This window comes from Sporobolomyces koalae (assembly GCF_050403365.1).
Source record: "Sporobolomyces koalae JCM15063 DNA, S_koalae_JCM15063T_v1_ctg5, whole genome shotgun sequence".
NCBI classification, from domain to species: domain Eukaryota; kingdom Fungi; phylum Basidiomycota; class Microbotryomycetes; order Sporidiobolales; family Sporidiobolaceae; genus Sporobolomyces; species Sporobolomyces koalae.
The window spans coordinates 408,803-425,568 of NW_027481766.1; the positions used below are offsets into that span (position 1 = coordinate 408,803).

The following is a 16,766-nucleotide window of genomic DNA, read 5'->3' on the forward strand; positions in this document are numbered from 1 at the left end:
GGACTAGCGGAGGACAAGTCAATTTGCAAGCGAGGGATCGATAGCTGCAAGCGTTCAAGCGAATTGATTAGTCGAGCTGTGAGCCAGAAGTTTCTGGCGAAAGCATTACCTTTCATCCAGTCGAGCATGTCGCGAAGGCTCGGCGCTGAGAAGAAGTAGCTGCGAGTATCGAGGCAGTCAGATAACAGGTGCCGACCTATGGGACTCTACTGATCTACGAACCTGTTTTGGTGAGTAAAGATGGCGAACGCATACTTGCGCTGCGAGACAAGACATGTTTGTGGTCAGACAGCTTGCGCCGAACGAGAACAACGGCATTCAGTCTACTTACGTCGAGCATTTGTTCGATCTCGGGGGATTGCTCGACCCGAACAGTCGCAACGTTGACGATCGAAACTTCTTCAACTTCTTTTGACGAGGTGTATAGATGGAGGTAGGGTCTTCTGAGAACAAACCAGTACTTGCGCCATTCGTTGCTGGTCGGATCGCGCAAGAGCGCAAGCGGGCCACGCTTCGCAGCAGTCTCACTACTCGGAGGGTGCATCTCGTCAGTGTTCAGAAATTCGACCCGAACAACGGTCGGAAGCTCACATTCGCGGAACGAGCGTGGTGGAACCTGACAATTTTGGTGAAGCAGGAGGCCCACCAATTCTGGGCGAAGCGGTCGGAGACGCGAGATCGAGAAGTGCGGAAGAAGAGCTGTCTCGCTCAAGGGAAATCTGCGAGACCAATAATGGCTTGTGAGCGAGAGCTGCGAAAGTAGACGTTCGGTTCCGGAATTACCTCGTCGGGCGAGCCAAAGCGCTTCTGCCAAAGCGAAATCATCGCGTGCAATCTGTCTGATTCGGGTTCGGCTTTCGGCGACGGTAGAGAGCCTTCAAGGACCTCCAAGATGGCTTCCGTAGCTGCAACATCTGCGAATGTTGTCCTACTCTTCCGACTTGTTACGTGATCTCGAACAAGGCTGAGACCTCGAGGTTTCCACCCAGCCAGCGCTTCCTCGCCGCGCACGAATGTCTCGGCCGTGTCGAGCCGCCAGAGCTCTCCGGGTCTTCGAGTCGAACATGGGGCGAGTCGTACAGCGAAAACACCAGTGACACGTGACGAGAGTCGTGTTGAAGTAAGCATGTTGAAGAGCTTGCTCGGGGGTCGAGCGTCTCGAGACGCGATCGTCACCGCGATATCGAGATGGAAAGGCACCGAAGCAGAGACGCCTGCAGCTTGCACCTCGAATGACAGTCGCATGAGGGCTCGTGCGCCAGCCGGTGTGTTGCAATTGAGGTGAGGCGAGTCGTGGATGGAGCTGTCCCATGCGCTGGCGAAAGACAATGTGGAGTTGCCATCGCTCGAGAATTGGGGACGAGGGTTGCCCATACCACGCAGCTCGGCGTCGGCGACTGAAGTTGCCGCATGAATCCTCCCACGACCGTCAAACATGCGAATATTGCCTAACGAGACCCTTGAGATCTTTTTCCAGTCGAATGCCCGTCCAGAATTGTGCGAGAGCTCGAGGACGATACGACGCTGGAGGCCTTGTCGCAAGAAAAACGCGCTTCCATCCAGAGCGCTCGTCGAGACGACAGGAACCGGGACATAGTCTCCCTTCTCCCCAAGTTCACGGATCTCGATCTTCGCAAGTACATCGTGATGCTGCTCGAGGATAAAGTCGTTCTCCGGTCGGCGGGTGACATCGCCATTGACAGGGTCACCTCCTCGAACCGGTGCTGCGTTGACTTGCTTCGATGTTGAACAGCTGTCCCGAACTTCGTCCCAGCGTTCAACTTTGTCGATGTAAGCGAGACGTGGACGGGCAAAGATGCTGATGATTCCGCAAGACGTGCGCAGGAAATCAAGCATCGCAGGCGTTACGGTGATCGAGAAGAGATGGGTGAGAGTTAACGGAGACGGTTCCGGAGAGGCGAATCCACAAATGGGAGAGGCAACGACCTCATCTTCGGATTCGGATGAAGCACTGCCAAAAAAGGTGGAAGAGGACAGCTGAAGATGCGCTGCGGCGAACTCTGTCTTGTCGATGCCTCGAACCTGATCGACCGTCACCCTGATTGGTAGTGTTACACCTTCTGCCAGGCAAGATCCGAGCGCACCGTTCTCAAATTGGATGCTGATGCGGCAGCTGCCGATGGGATCCGCGATGTGAGGTGACAAGATTTGTGCGGTTTGAGTCGAGGAAAGACCGCGCAAGAGGGGAATAAGAGATACGGTAATCGAACCGACGAGGCAGAACCCTTCAGGCGGGGGCGGCGATTCGTAGAATGGATCGTCGAGGGAGAAGTGCTGCGCGTACTGAGGCTGGTCGATCCACTTGTACAGGTTGCGCATCGAGTCGAGGCGTTGCCTGAGTCTGGACAGACTCCATAGGGTAACGGTCTGATGTCTGCGATCGAGGACCTTGACACCAATACATGGCTTGGCGGAAGATGCTAGCGCAGGGTCCGAGTCCTCCTCGATGTCACCGAGTCCTGCTAGCTGTCCGATGCATGATTTGGGTACTTCTTGCTCGATCACAGCGAATTGATACGAAACGCCTTTCTGGAGCTCGCGCGAAAGTACGTTCGCCTCCTTGAGCATCACAGCTTGCGAGAGCGCGTCTTCCGCCATCTTGATCGTCCGCAGCTTTCGCCATTTAAAAAGAACCTTCTTCGCCAGCCTCGCTTGTTCCGGCGTGAGAGGTGGGTATTCGTCTTCAAACAACTGATCGAACTGTGCCGCAACGGATCCTGGTGTGGATTTCCGAATTTTTTCGAGGCGTTTCCTTTGCGTTTCCATCTTGACTTCGAGCTTTTTGAGCCTAGTTTCCATCTCTTTCTTCTCGAGTTCTTCTTTCTCCTTGATGTCGTCGGTCGGAAGGAGCGGAGAATCGGGTGTTTCGATCGTCGAAGGTAGTCGCTCTGCAAAGTTGTCGAATCCGTCGATCCCGAACGGCTTCTCGTACAGATCTGGCAGATTGCTGAAGGTCATAGTCGAATCGGCAACGCTCGTTTGGTCCGTCGTCCAAGTTCCACTCGAGAACGGTCTCGAGCCAGCTCCGCTGGAAGAAGCTTCTCCGTCGTCCATGTCTTCCGTTACCGAGTCGAGGAAGCTCATTCTGCTCTCTGGACGATCTCCACTCGCGGTACTCGTCGCGACCGAAGACGTTCTGGAATGTCGTACCTTGAGGATACTCGAATACAGCTGGTTCAAATCCTCGTCCTTGAGTGCGTCGAGGTTGACTTCCTTGCCGTTCAGTCGAGCCACAACGGCTTCTCGACGAGCATATGACCAGTCGGCGTTCTCTCCTGCTGCTGGCATTGGAGATTCTGGGCGCAGGCGGGGCGACGAGGTTCCGGCGTCATCGTGTGGGCTCGCAAGCAAGGGTGACCGGAGTTTTGCTGTTTCTCGAGCTTTTCGTACTTCTTCTGGATGACTTTATACGGGTACAATAGCACAGCTGTCAGTAATCGAGTACGATGCAGAAAGATACAGCGCCTACGACTCACTTGAATCGAAAAACGTGAAAATCTCCTAGAATGACCCGAAAGCCAGATCTGAGTTCTTTCGGCTGCAAGGAGTAAAGCAGCCACGTCAGATTGGAAATAAAACGTGGGGTCATTTGAATGTTTCCCGACTTACCTGGCCTGGAGGAATCCTGAGTCCATTCACCATGGTCGTACTCCCCGGTCCAGCGTGCAGGGTTACGACGTCTGTTCCGTCCTCTTCGTTCGTCCGACATTCAAAGTAGCAGTGCTCCGGAAGAATGCTGGGGCCGGAGAGCTTGATGTCGGCAGGTTTCGAAGATTCCGAGTTGCCAACTGTTGTTTGGCCAGACTTGATTTGATCTGTATAGAGCGAGAGAGAGTTGTTAGCGAAACGCAGGTGACGGATTCGATCGAAGGAAAACCGTACAGATCAGACACTCCGACATGAGAGGATCTTCGTTCAAGTTGACGAGATGTGGCATCTGCTCCAGCGGCAACCATCAGTATCGCATGTAATGCCAGCTGAACGTGACTAGAGGTAACCAGAAGTATACTTTTTTCGGAGTGTGTACTCCTAGCAGGTTCTTCTCGATCGTGATTCCCAAACTCTCGAGTGCCTTCTCCCTCTCCTTCTGCACCTCTTTCGTCTTTTCCAACTTTTGTTCCCACGTCTCGGTCACGCTCGCCATCAACTTCTCACTTGCCTCCAACTGGTCCTGTAGTTCGGCTTTACTGATCGTTTTCACCTCACCGGAAGAAGTCTTGTACTGAACCATTTGCTTCTCGGGAGGTAGCGTCGTATCCCAGGTCGACTCGCCCGGTAAAGAGGGGGATCCATTTGTTCCAAGTCCAGGAGAAGGGAGAGCCATGCGTTGTCGCAACGTCTGCAGTTCTTCTTTGAGTTCGCGAATGAGTTTGGCATTGGGATCTTCGTTGACAACTGCCTTGTTCTTGATCTTTTTCGCTTGATCGCTGATCACGCAGATATTTCATCAGTCCCGCATGTCTCGCGTCTCGAGAAGAATAGTCGATCAACTGACGCATAACGCAAGGTTGACAACGTCTCTTCGTAATCCGCAGGCGAGATGGCGGCGATCATGGCAGTTTTCGAATTTCCTCCAAGCGAGTCCTTGAGCAGCCATGTCAAAACCTGAATCAGGCAAGCGAATTCAACGCGTGAGCTGCACTCGTCTTGATGAATTCGCAAAGGGGGGAGGAAATCGACTGACCGAATCGCGGTAAGGGACTTTTTCAGCTGCTCGTTTCGCTTCTTTCGTTCCCCCACTCGCTGCCGCAAGTGCTGCAATGACTCTTCCGAGAGTCGTCAAACTCTTGTTGATGAGAGCACCTTCCTTCAACCTGACTCCGGTCGCTCCGGTCGAGTTTGCCCGCTCACTTCCTGCGAGGTCGACGAGCGAGATTCTCGAAACTTTCTCTCCAACCATGTCGGTGGCCGGATCGTGTCGTTTCTGAGTCAGAAGCAGGGTGAACACCGCGTGAGATCGTGAAGAGGTTTCGTTCATGTTGGTTGCCGCGACGGTTCGAGCCTGGAGAAGAACATGAAAGCAGGGGTTTTCTCTCGTGAGCACACGTTACACAAGCGGATGAGAGGATGAGGTCGTGGCGATTCACCTTGGTTCCTTCATCCATGAGATGTTCAATGTCTTGAAAGTTGACGACGGCACATTTGCTCAAGTTCTCGACGTATGGACCCAATGTCGGATGTTCTCGGACTTTGAGAGTACCCTTGTTCGATGGGTTGAGAAGATCTCGAACCTCTGGTCATCGCGAGTAAAGGAGAATGAGCTAGGAGCGAGAAAGGCGGTCCAAGGATCTTGTTGGTACTCACTTTCTTGATAGATCTCCGTATACGATACCTAGAGGGTTTCGGCACATCAGCTTTTCGCGCTGAAATGAGGGAGGGTAATGCAGGCGAAAGCCCCCTTGCCTCGACTGTGAATTTTAATCCGTCCTGTTTCGCTTCGGCTGCCTGAATGCGCTCAAACAACGCTTCGCAGATCAACGGGATGATACCTCTGTCTGAACCGTACCCCATCATGGAGTACGATTTTCCTGTTGCGCGAAACAAGAGAACCAGGTTAGCCTTGCATAAAAAGTTGGCGATTTCTGCATCTCCGAGAGACGAATCTGACCAGAACCAGTTTGGCCGTCTGATGGGGCGTCGACACGAACGAGAGTCAGTCGCAAAACAGAATCATTGCGACAAGCAAAATACGGGACTTGCAAGCGAAAATGCAAGTGTTGAACCCTTGGAACGAGTGATCGAGCAAGTCTTTGCCAAGATCTTCATAGAGGGTCTCCTGCGAAGCGTACCCCGGTTCATCTTTGGCGCAAGCCGACCTTTCGGAACACACACAAAGTCGAGAGTTTTAGATCAGATTCGCGGTAGGTAGAATGCAGGACGAGGGAAGGAGGATGTGGCAGGGTTGGTCATTCGTACCAGTAGGATTTGTCGAACGCGAATGATTTCGTTTCCTTCTCAGTCGTTCGATTGGCACCCTGACTGGTGTTGGTGATTTCAGGTGGATCGAGGTACGTGTTGTTGCCTTCCATTCGGACAAGCCCTTTCGCACCTCGAGCGATTTCTGCGTGAACCCGAGTAAGAACCCTTCGGTTCAGTCATTGAACAGTGCCCTTACACCCGAGAGAGCTACTGACCTCGAGAGTTGAGAGGCCGACATCGTACCTGCGACGGAATATGAGGGTCAGCGGGTTGTCAAGAACGAGAGAAGAGGCCTGAGAGTTCGAGTGGGGGTTGAACCGGGAAAGAAAGCGAGAGGGCAGGGGCACTCGGGACGGCGAGATGCACTTACGACTACTTTGATGTTGCCTGCGCCCGACATGTTGCAACGCTAAGCCTTCAATTGGGCAAGTCGACACGAGGTTGAGGGATCGCGCCGAGCACGAGACAGCGCGACGAGACGGCCACCAATGTTGGACGGTGCAGCACAAACCGCCCTTGGTCGGACTGCCGCACGAATCCCTGGAGCGACTCGGGAGCGTACAAAGTCGCGTCGAATCCTCGGGAGATGTCGATGATGCCGCGTTCTGGGAAGCGATATTGCCGGAGAGCGATATTACGCTTATCTGAGACCAGCCGAGTCGAAGACTGGAGGGCGATTCACTGCGGTCTCGTATTCGTAGCAGTACGATCAGCCTCGGACTGCGAAACAGGCCGGGAGAAACGTGATCTCGTTCAACAAGCAAGTTCGCGATCAGTGAGGCTTTCACCACCTCAATCTCCGCTCAGCTTCTCTTGATTCAGCAAAGACAACGAGAATCGTACAGCATGAGCGACGCAGGATCCAACTACGGTAACGACGAGTGAGTTGACCTTCTCTCGAGATTCCCTTTTCCTCACCGTTTTCCACCTCCTGCACCTCGCGTCTCGCTTGAGCTGATCGCCTATTGTTCGCCAGCTACGACGAGGGAAACTTTGTACGTACAAAAGATCCTCATGCGGCCGTTCTCCGTGGGACGCAGACTTGGGCAAGAGAGGAAGCCAGCTGCACAGCTTTCTCGGTCGAGCAATCTTGATCGCGTGCAAGATGGGACCAGTTGACGAGTTCATACGCTCGTATCGGCAGCGCATCCGCGAGGCTCAGCACAGTGCCAGGAGGAAGTTTCGAGGGTCCGACGAATGAACTCCGAACCGATGGATCCTCTGCCAGAAGCGGAAACCAGTGCATTCGGAGTCGTACAGGATCAGCAACAAAGGACAGCGAAACAGCTGCGAATCGGGATGACAGTGTCAGAGGTGGACAAGCAAGACTCGGAGACCTCATCGCAGTTCGCTGATTCTGTTATTCTCGTCGTTATGTCTAGGACAACTTTGATCCGTCAACAGCTGAAGAGTACCTGGAATCGGCTCAACACGAAGTGCAAGGTGCGGATCAGATTGTCGAATCGGGAGGAACCGCGAACGGTCACACTCCGAAACATGCCAACAAGGAACGAGTGACAACGCCCTACATGACAAAGTACGAACGAGCGAGGATTCTGGGAACGAGGGCGCTACAAATTTCGTATGTTGAAAAAACCCCTCTGTCCTTTTGGCTGCGAAACGAAAACGAGAGATACTGATCCGTTTTTTCAATTTCCAGGATGAACGCGCCCGTGTTGGTGCCACTCGAAGGAGAGTCCGACCCACTTGTGATTGCGCAGAAGGAGTTGTCGGCAAAAAAGATCCCGCTCGTCGTGAGAAGGTTTTTGCCAGACGGTTCGTACGAAGATTGGCTAGTGAGCGAGCTCCTGACCGAGTAGAAGCCGTGAAACCCGTCGAGGCATTTCCCAAGTTGGGATCACCCCGTCTCGCCTCGGGGACAAACTCCTGGACGCCACGGGAGGTTTTGTAACAACAGTTCACACATTACAAGGGGAGAGAGAAAACAGTGTCTGTTCAGGAGGTTGTAGGAGAGAAAAGATCAGAAGGGCAATCCTTCCTCGTCCCCTTCTGTCACCCTCAGCGTTTCACAGAACAACCTATAGTTGAAGTTGCCGTGTCGATCGACAAAAGGGGCATGCAACAGTCGATCAACCTGTAACTCAAATCGGCGACGGGTCAGTTGCCATGTTACACGACTCCTGCCAACGTTCTCTCGCACCTCTTCCGGACTCATACGATCTCCACTTGAAGTGAGCCATTCCCGCAAGACCGTGCTCTTGACGAATCCAGTGTTGTGTTCGTCAAACGATGCGAAGGCCTCGAGCAGGTCCGGTTCCGGGTCGAGAGTCGAGAGGTGATTCGACATCAAGGTCACGAAAGCTGGGGGCAACAGGGTCACAGTCGAAAAACAAGAATCATGAGCAAGGTTGGAAACGAGGGTCGATAACGTCAAAAGGATCCGGTTCTCACTGGTGAAATTTAATTTGCCATCTGGCAGTACTCCGTCTCCGGACGCTGACGACAAGAGCGCTTTGATTGTAGAAGGAGATGGGGTTTGACCTAATGCATAAGGAAAAGGGAGGTACGGTTCAGCGAAGGACGATTCCAATCGCATCGAGCTCGTGCAACTGACCAAGCGACGAAAGCAGGCCCTTCAAGTCAGTCTCGGTGATGAAGCCATCACTGTCTTGATCGATCAACTAGAAGCAGCGAGGGAAGTCACAAGTTGAGTGAACGGTCTCGTTCCGAGTATCCGGTGACACTGCTGGACTTACGTTGAAAGCTTCTTTGAAGGTCTGGATCTGCTTAGCCTGTGATCACCACATGGTCAGCCAAGTCGGCGCCTGAGCAGGGGTACAAGCGGTACGAGAGCTGATCGGTGCGTACATCGAACACAGCGTAAGCAGCACCGCTCGATTGCCTCGGGTGCCTAGTCGAAGCCTTCGAGTTGGATTCTGCTGATGGTCGTCCCAGTCCGAGCATCGTGAGTGGACGTGGGAAGCGTGAGTTTAGCCAACGATGTACACGCGCGCGCACGCGTGTCTCAATTAGGGCTGGAAACCATTGCAATTGAAGAAAGTAATTCATATCAGTTATCTACTACCTCACTAAGAATATTCTGTGTAATCGAGCATATTCGGGTTATGAGCCTTCTTGATTGGAGGGGAGGAAGCTTGGGTCAGCGGTGGTCACGGGTTCACGTTCGCGACAGGTGGATCACGAAATGCGCTTGTCCTTCTCAATTCTTCGCAGGCCCTGTATCGAATTGTTTCGAGTTCAAGGCTCCTCGTCTCGACCGCAAACTACTATTGGCGTCGAGAGCGAACGGGCAAGTGGTCAGCTCGAGGTGGGAGGAAGCTGTAAGCTGCGGGAGCGACGAATGTCAATAGCGTATTTGCACGAACCTCTCGTTCGCGAACGTTCGCCCCTGTCTCTCCATGACTCGGCGACGGACAAACAGGAGTCAGGGGAAGATGAGAAAGCTGATCGATGGCGATTCTATTCTTGCCTCCCTATCTCTCACTGCCCTTGAGCCGACCATGGCCAGGCTGGCAGTATCCAATTACCGACACTCGTGAGTCTTCTCTCTCTCGCTGTCTTTACCCTGCTCCCCTGCCCCCGGCTGGCATATCTACTGTCATCGTCATCATCGACATCGTTCTACCTCTGCCATCGCTGTCAATTTTGTCGCGGCCGTAACTGACTTATTTCTCTCGTCCTTCTTTCGCTTGTCACAACGTTTGCTGCTTCCCATCTCCAGACTCAGGCTCGCAGTAGTCGTTGTTTCTCGCTCTCCCACGAAGTGCTTTCGCGCCTGAGGAAAGGCAGCATCAGAGAGAAGACTCACGAGTGTCGGTAATTGGATACTGCCAGCCTGGCCATGGTCGGCTCAAGGGCAGTGAGAAATAGGGAGGCAACTGACATATATCAATAACCGAGTCGCTTCCCTGCCTAATTTCGTTCGGCTCGGCAGTCGGCTCGCCAAGATGACGACTGGAATGTCTTTTACGATTTCTTTCATCCCGATCGAAGGAGGCGTCAACCGTGGCGCTTGCAAAAGACCGCGGCGGGAACATCAACACCTCTCCGTCGTTCGGTACGAAGACGATCGTGAAGCACATCTCAGCCGTCAGCTTGGCGAGCCAAGTGGATCTAACGAGCGAGGGGAGGCAGGGAAGCGACACGCCCTCGCGACTGAAGGGAACAGCTTGCACGATTCACAAGGTTCGAACTTCACGCCTTGCGATAGACATAGAGCGAAAAATACTCGACGGGTTGATGGCCAACAAGGTTCGAGCGATCAGGAGCAAGCCAATAGCATCGTGGCGGGTGAGAGCGCTCGAGCGAGGAGAGTCACGTGAAGTAGAATGAGACCTTTGCAAGCAGAATTCAAGTTTTACGAGTGCAGCTCCGTCTCATGAGGAGCCCGATCGGCGAGACCAAGTTGAGCGGGCGAGGAGCCAATGTCGTCTGCAGCGTGCGTGAGGAGGTACAAGCAGGCAAGCCTCTCGAGGATGCGAGCTAGCTCATCATGGCTAATGAGAGGCGAAGCAATCGGCGTGGGTGTCAAGTGACAAGCCGCAAGCAGCTCCATCTCGCGAGTTCTAGAGTTCGCTTCTGCCAACATCCAATCTCACCCACATCATGCTACGCTCTTCTAGCTCACGACTATTGCAATCCTGCTCGCCTGTGACACCGGTCCAAACGCGCGCGTATGCTACAGCCAAGAACGCCGCGGCATCAGGATCCCGAAAAAAGGCGGCTCAAGTCAACCGAGGCACGAGACCAGGAGAGGGTGCAGGAGATTCTCGAGTCGAGGCAATCAAGAATGTACGTTCCACCACGCTCACAAGCGCACGGCGGATGCGTTCGCAGCGACTTGGAGAAACGCGGATCTGATCAGTCTCATCTCTCGTCTGATCAGGTTTTGTACGAATCAACCCCTTCCGATGCTGATCGGTTAGCAGCGCTGCACAAAGTCGTACCATCCGCCGAAGTACACGAAACGATCACGCGAGCATGGGCGTTACACCAACGTCACAAGCGGGAAGCGCATTCGAACGAACTCGCACGCAAGTACACCTCGATGCGTCAAGCGATCGACCTGTTGGAGAAGACGGACAAGAAACTGTGGCACAAGGCGGTTGAAGGCAGGAAATTCCAGAACGTGGATCAGAGCGATGCGACGAACGCTCGGCTCGAAGGCATCGTGCCTCGCGAGATGCGAGTACCGATGGAACAACCGGCAGGTCAATTGTGGGACAGTAATTGGAAGGCACCCGCGGTGGCACCACCGAAAGCTCCCAAGAAGGCTTGAAATCCGCATTACGTTCGATTCGCAATTAATGCCAGCTCGGCATCCGGGAGCTCTGCGCGGAGAGGGATTCGAGTCGAAACAGTCCCGAGCGCTAAGAGTGTATCAGATGGCAGGATACAGGCGTGTCAAGGTGGCACGGGTTTTGAGGGAGCGAGACAATCCAACAATAGGCGGCATGTGAGACTAAGGGCAAGTCGAGCGCAGGAAGTGGTATCAGATGAATGCGTCCCACGAGAAAGTGTTCGACAGCTAAAGTGCACATGGTTCAGCACTGAACGCCCAACGCGGAGAGCAGAGATCCCGAAGAGCTCACTTGGTTCATCGACTTGCGATAATTTTCCATCTCGAATAGATTGACATGACCGACGTGCTCGGTCGAGCCCGGTTTGATGCCGTCACTCGATGCGCATCCGAGAACCATGTGGTGTGGATGGAACGCCATCGCAGTCATGCTCGACGCGCGAGAGTTGAGCAAACCAGCTGAGAACAAGTCGGGTCACGCAGGTGAGCCATCGCTGCTGAACGCCGGTCAAGTATGGCCCGAAAGAGTGCACGTACAGGTGTTGCGGAACTTGGATATGGGTTGCTCGAGATCATTCATGTCCCAAACTTTGACCACGTTGTAAGCCGAACTCCTGTCAAGGTCCGAAAGAGACGAGATCAGGGGTGCGCTCCCTTTTTCTTGAGTACAAATTGCTCGAACGTACGTGGCAAAAATCGGAGCATGTTCGTGCACGGTCATCTGCGTCATTCCTCCTTGATGGACTTTGACCGTTTTGATCGGCTCGTTGAGTCGAATGTCCCAGAAACACACCTCTCCGGCAAGACTACACAAGGCACGATTCCACTTCAGTTTGGGTGGCGATGACGGAGAGACACAGCAGAGAGACATCGCGCACCTGCCAGTTACGAGTTCTCGGTTGCCTCCTCGTTGCATGTGAACGTTCGAGACCCAGGCTTGGTGACCTCCTACGTAGCGTTTGACCATATTGTCTCGGGGCGCCACCCGACGATCGTACACCTTGATTCCGCCATCGCCAAAGCCAGCCACGACGATATTGCCAGCGACTTGATCGCACGTGAGCGATGTCAAACACGAATTGGCACGGGTCACAAGATCCTGTAAGATCGGGTTGGTGACAAAGGGTCAGCGTAATTTCCCACCAGAATCCGACGACAAAATATCGTGAGGCAGGCTCACCTGCAAGATCGTCTCGCGAGTCGCATCCCAGATCCGAATGAATCGCACGTTGCCTCCCATGAGAACTTGTCCTCTTCCCTGCTGCCACTCGACCACGAGTCCCGCATCGGCTTCGTTCGAGCTCGTCGGAATAGTTTCAGAGATGCCCTGGAACGACGAAATGAGCTTGACGTCCTCGGGGGACTCGTACGAGCGGAACAGTCGAATGTCGCCATCGGCTGAATGTCATACAACCATATGAGCACAAGTCCGATAGGCCTCGCGTGTGCGAATAGATTCGGGGGCTTACAAGAAGCCGTCAAGAGGAGAGCTATGTCATCCTCGTTGACGAACCGTAGAGACGTGATCGGCACATTCGGGGGCGTGCCGTTTGCGAAATGGTTGATTCGCAGGTTCTTCTCCCATTCATAGACAGCGATGTTGCCCTTGTTGTCCGACGAGAGCAAGTGAGGTTCGAACTGATGAAAGATGATCCGATTCGGCACGGCTTCGCTGCTGAAGAATCCGACCTGCTCATCCCATCGTGCGCGACCTTGAAAGCAATCGCTGAGAATTAGTTCATATTCCTATGATCTGCTTCAGCCCCGAAGCTTACACGCTGGACCTTTCATCGGTTGAGTTTTGATGATGATAGCTTCGTTGCGCTGCCGTCTCCAAATCCGCTCATTGTGCGAAACACTTCCTGGCTCATCCGCCTCGGTCGACTACAGGAGATGACCATTCTGAGCAAGAAGACGAGATTCATAAGATGGGAGAGTAGGACAACGTACGCGCATTTGAGACTCCTTGTAATACTCGAGGGCAAAGTCGAAGAAGGTACTCTTCATCGGGAACACCTGCCCATTTTCTTCAGCGTCCGCATTGATCACCGGCAGAGTTCTGCGGTGTTTCAACCTCTCTTCGTCCTGTTGAATGAGTTGCGAAATGGTCGTTTCGATCTGTGCAGGGTCGATCGATGCCGAGAGTCGAGTCTTGAGCGCAGGTTTCCCCACTCGCATCTGCAAATGTCGTAACGAGTCGGTCGAGGCAGACTGTTGAAGGGGTACCCGAGTTTGAGTCGTCGGCGTCGAGTTCGTCGTCGGACTCTTGAGTCGCGTCGTCGACGAGAATGATGGTGGTGGACTCGGAGCTGGAGTCGAAGCTGCCGAACCATCGAGGGCCATGTGTGCGAGACTTCTGACGGCCGTCGCAGTTCGTTTGATCGTTCCTCCTAGTCCAGTTGTTGGAGGCGGATGACCGGTAGGTCGCGCGGGTTCACGCGTTTGGACCTGGTCTGCGTGCACAGTCGCAGGTGTCTGTGATGGAGCGATGCGAGGATGGGAAGCAGCAGGGGGAGCGTTGTTGAGAGCTGACCGCGCAGCGGGTCCGAGCGGGGAAGCGAAGAGTTGCTCGAGAATGAAATCGACGACTCGTTGTGCGAGTTCGGCAATCTCGGGTTGAGGATCGATCGACAGGTCGAAAAGGGCCTGGTGAATGCAGGAGAACATGGTGGCTTGGAACGCGGGATTCGAAGGACCTTCGTTGCTTTCGGCGGCAGCGTTCAGGTTCGCCGAGATTGATGCGAGTCGTTCCTCGAGACCACCGTTCGCCGATTGTCCCGCACTGACCTTGTTCGCTCGCTCCACGATCATTCGGTACGCAGCAATGATGAATTGCCCAATGTGTTCGTTCACCACCGACGACAGGAGGATGATGAGTTCCCTTCGAACTGGGGGTGATCCATCCGACGCGGACTTGAGGGTTGCCATCGCGACGCCCAATTCGACGTCTGTCTGCTCGCTCGCAGAAAGTCCCGACGAGGCTTCGCAACATGCGACCGATCTGCCAAACTTTTTCGCCGGGTTACTCGATCCAGTTGTCCCGAGCAGCGTGCCGAGAGCGTACATGACCGACGCGCGCACTTCGGGCACCGGGTCGGTGTGGAGGAGGTTACAGAAAACCTCGTGTACCCGAGCCTTGACTCCCATCCCTTTCGCCTCGTCAAACTCGTCCCACATCATCGCGATGCACAGGATCGCCCATTGCCGCAAGAGTGGATCTTCGTCTCGGAGGTGAACCAGGCACGATTCAAACACGTTGACCCGAAGACACGCGACTTGTCCATTCCTGTAGTCCCGACAGCACACGGCGAGGATGAACGCACACATTGCCCGATGTTCCGAGACGTTCGGCAGTGGGAGTTGGTTGGTCGAGGAAGGATGCAGGACCGAGACGAAGTAAGTGTAAGGCGCTTGATCGACTGAACGGGACGAAGGGTACGCCTGCTTGAGGAGGTCCTCTTTGCAATTCTCGTACACGGCCAAGATCCGTGCCCAGATGTAGATCAAAACGGGTTTGAGTTCGACGGCGGGTGCTTGCAAGAGACGAAGGACGTAGGCGAAGATACCGATCGAGAGTGCAACGTTGACAGCCCATGGACCGAGATCGAGGAATTTGCACAGGAGGATCAGAGCTTTGAGGCGATGCGCTTGCGACAGCAGGACTTGCAACACGACTGGCAGTTGCTCCGGATGCCGCCGTTTCGCGACCGTGCCTTGCTCGAGCCAGATCTCGAACGCGGTGAGCTGCTCTGCGAAGAAAGTCGAATGGATGTACGGTGAGGGCGGAGGTGGCGGGAGTGGTGGTGGGGGCTGATCCGGGAGAGTCGGCGGTTGCGGTGGAAGCGAGTCGAGCCATCGCTGTTCATGTTCGAGCAGCGCAGGCAACTGGGCGAGACACATGTCGACAGCGAGATCCCAGCTGTCCCAAAGCGGGTGATTGTGAGTTTGCGGCAGGGCCGGAACGGAGATGGGCGTGCACTCGTAGAACCGCATGATCCTTTCTGCGAGGAGGAACCCTCGAAACAGAGCGGCGACGACAAGATCGTGTCGGAACAACTTTTGGAAGAGGTCGCGTGGGAGAGTGTTCCATGCGATCGTGTCGGTTACTGCCGTAAAGATCCACGTCAACTCTCCCAGCGGCGTGCGCCGATCGTTGAGTTTGCCGGGAATCTTGAGCAGCATGTCGACGTCGAGGTTCGTCTTGAGAGGATTTCGCAAGAGGAAGAAGCGCAGGGCGATCTCGATAGGAGAAGTGAGGCAACAGGTGAAGAGATCGGCTGGGAGGTCCGGGTTCATGGGCAACTGCTCGTGCCCGAGACAGGCTCCAAGTTGAATCGTATCGCGGAACGGCACGGTCGGAATTGTCGGTTTCGCCTCGGCAGGCTGACCATCAGGGCCGACTGCTCCCTGCGCCTGCGCTGATGCCGCTTCCCGCTCGAGTTCCTGATCTCGCTTCAGGCTGAACTCTTTCACTTTCTCAACAATGTTGCCCGCTGCCGAGCAGTCCCACACGTAGATTGCTGGGCTTCCAATCCAAACGATGATGTCGGCGAGCGAGACCGGGATGTACTGCGTGTACTGCCGGTTGAACAGCCACAATTCTCCGCTCGGAGTGGGTTTCGGCACTCCGTGTCCGTTGTAGTAGAACAGCGTGCGTTCATTCTTGGCCGTCTTGCGTGCGGCCGTGCAAAACTTCTTCGCGTCCTCGATCGGTGGGTCGAGGTACTGCTTGTAACGAGTTTTCGGGGTCGCGGCGAGGTTCTCGAACTGCTGTTGCAAGTTTTTGCCGATGCGTTCCATCGCCTTGTCCTTGGCAAGCGCGTAAGGATCGACCCAGCATTCGAGTTTGGCGCAGGGGTCCGTCTTGATGACATCTGGAGGGTCGTACCCGATGCGCAGGCACACGACGAGCACTGCAGATGCAGTCCGAATGCGATCTCGATTGCGCCAGTCAATCTTGTGATCGGCTGGGTCGGACGAAGGGGGTTTGGGGAGCCCGACTCGTTCGTGGCGGGTGTCGGTCCAGTACAAGAAGTAATTCTTCTCCAGCGCCTGCAGTGTGCGTTCCTTCATGTATTAGCATCCTGCGAATACGTGCACGGAGGAGAGGTGTGACTCACTTGGAGGAACTCTTCCGACGAGTACGCTTCCGAAAACCCATGTCGCATGTTCTGCCCGCAGTACTCGAGAGTCAGCCTCGAAGCGTGTCCTCTCGTGAGATGGATGGGGGAAATAAGTACTTACGGAATCAATGTCGACGCCTTCGTCCCATTCGCCGTAACTCTGACGACCGTAATGAGTTTGGTACTCGTCGGCCGAGTGACCTGCATCCGACTCGTCATAGTCCTCCGAGTCTGAACATTCGTCCGAGTCGACTTGGGCGAGAGGAGGTTCACTCGGTGGAGGATGCTCTACTCGAGGCATGATAGGCTTGCGGTGCTTCCGACGTCTGCGAGAGGGGAAGGACCCAAGTTCAGCTCGGTCTAGGCCAGAGAGACGGGTGAGAAGACACGAACAGCGTTCACCGAGCCTATCGTGCGCTGCG

General features: G+C 54.5%; 5 protein-coding genes across 5 annotated transcripts; 2 read left to right on the forward strand and 3 right to left on the reverse strand.

Annotated features, from left to right (window-relative positions):
• Positions 1–18: 18 nt before the first annotated feature.
• On the reverse strand, positions 19–6,340 carry JCM15063_005982 (uncharacterized protein; the record flags this gene model as incomplete). Its single annotated transcript, XM_076676738.1, has 20 exons — positions 19–44; positions 110–159; positions 223–260; positions 332–527; positions 592–719; positions 784–3,424; positions 3,498–3,559; positions 3,631–3,836; positions 3,904–3,958; positions 4,031–4,448; positions 4,517–4,626; positions 4,706–5,023; positions 5,109–5,254; positions 5,326–5,353; positions 5,425–5,549; positions 5,630–5,647; positions 5,713–5,837; positions 5,938–6,082; positions 6,156–6,183; positions 6,311–6,340. The coding sequence occupies 20 exons, from the start codon at positions 6,338–6,340 to the stop codon at positions 19–21; spliced, it is 4,893 nt and encodes a 1,630-aa protein (XP_076536197.1).
• Positions 6,341–6,786: 446 nt separating this feature from the next.
• RPO26 (DNA-directed RNA polymerase core subunit RPO26) lies at positions 6,787–7,760 on the forward strand (the record flags this gene model as incomplete). The annotated part of the gene is made up of 4 exons (XM_076676739.1): positions 6,787–6,821; positions 6,917–6,935; positions 7,323–7,522; positions 7,601–7,760. The coding sequence occupies 4 exons, from the start codon at positions 6,787–6,789 to the stop codon at positions 7,758–7,760; spliced, it is 414 nt and encodes a 137-aa protein (XP_076536198.1).
• A 161-nt stretch (positions 7,761–7,921) lies between these two features.
• On the reverse strand, positions 7,922–8,865 carry JCM15063_005984 (uncharacterized protein; the record flags this gene model as incomplete). The annotated part of the gene is made up of 6 exons (XM_076676740.1): positions 7,922–8,035; positions 8,102–8,262; positions 8,353–8,442; positions 8,516–8,582; positions 8,658–8,693; positions 8,770–8,865. 6 exons carry the CDS (start codon positions 8,863–8,865, stop codon positions 7,922–7,924), a joined length of 564 nt encoding a protein of 187 aa, XP_076536199.1.
• Positions 8,866–10,527: 1,662 nt separating this feature from the next.
• On the forward strand, positions 10,528–11,200 carry JCM15063_005985 (uncharacterized protein; the record flags this gene model as incomplete). Its single annotated transcript, XM_076676741.1, has 2 exons — positions 10,528–10,713; positions 10,808–11,200. The coding sequence occupies 2 exons, from the start codon at positions 10,528–10,530 to the stop codon at positions 11,198–11,200; spliced, it is 579 nt and encodes a 192-aa protein (XP_076536200.1).
• A 213-nt stretch (positions 11,201–11,413) lies between these two features.
• KOG1 (ubiquitin-binding TORC1 subunit KOG1) lies at positions 11,414–16,645 on the reverse strand (the record flags this gene model as incomplete). Its single annotated transcript, XM_076676742.1, has 11 exons — positions 11,414–11,449; positions 11,514–11,680; positions 11,759–11,835; positions 11,908–12,027; positions 12,100–12,320; positions 12,402–12,619; positions 12,691–12,933; positions 12,997–13,105; positions 13,172–16,273; positions 16,342–16,392; positions 16,466–16,645. The coding sequence occupies 11 exons, from the start codon at positions 16,643–16,645 to the stop codon at positions 11,414–11,416; spliced, it is 4,524 nt and encodes a 1,507-aa protein (XP_076536201.1).
• Positions 16,646–16,766: the final 121 nt, after the last annotated feature.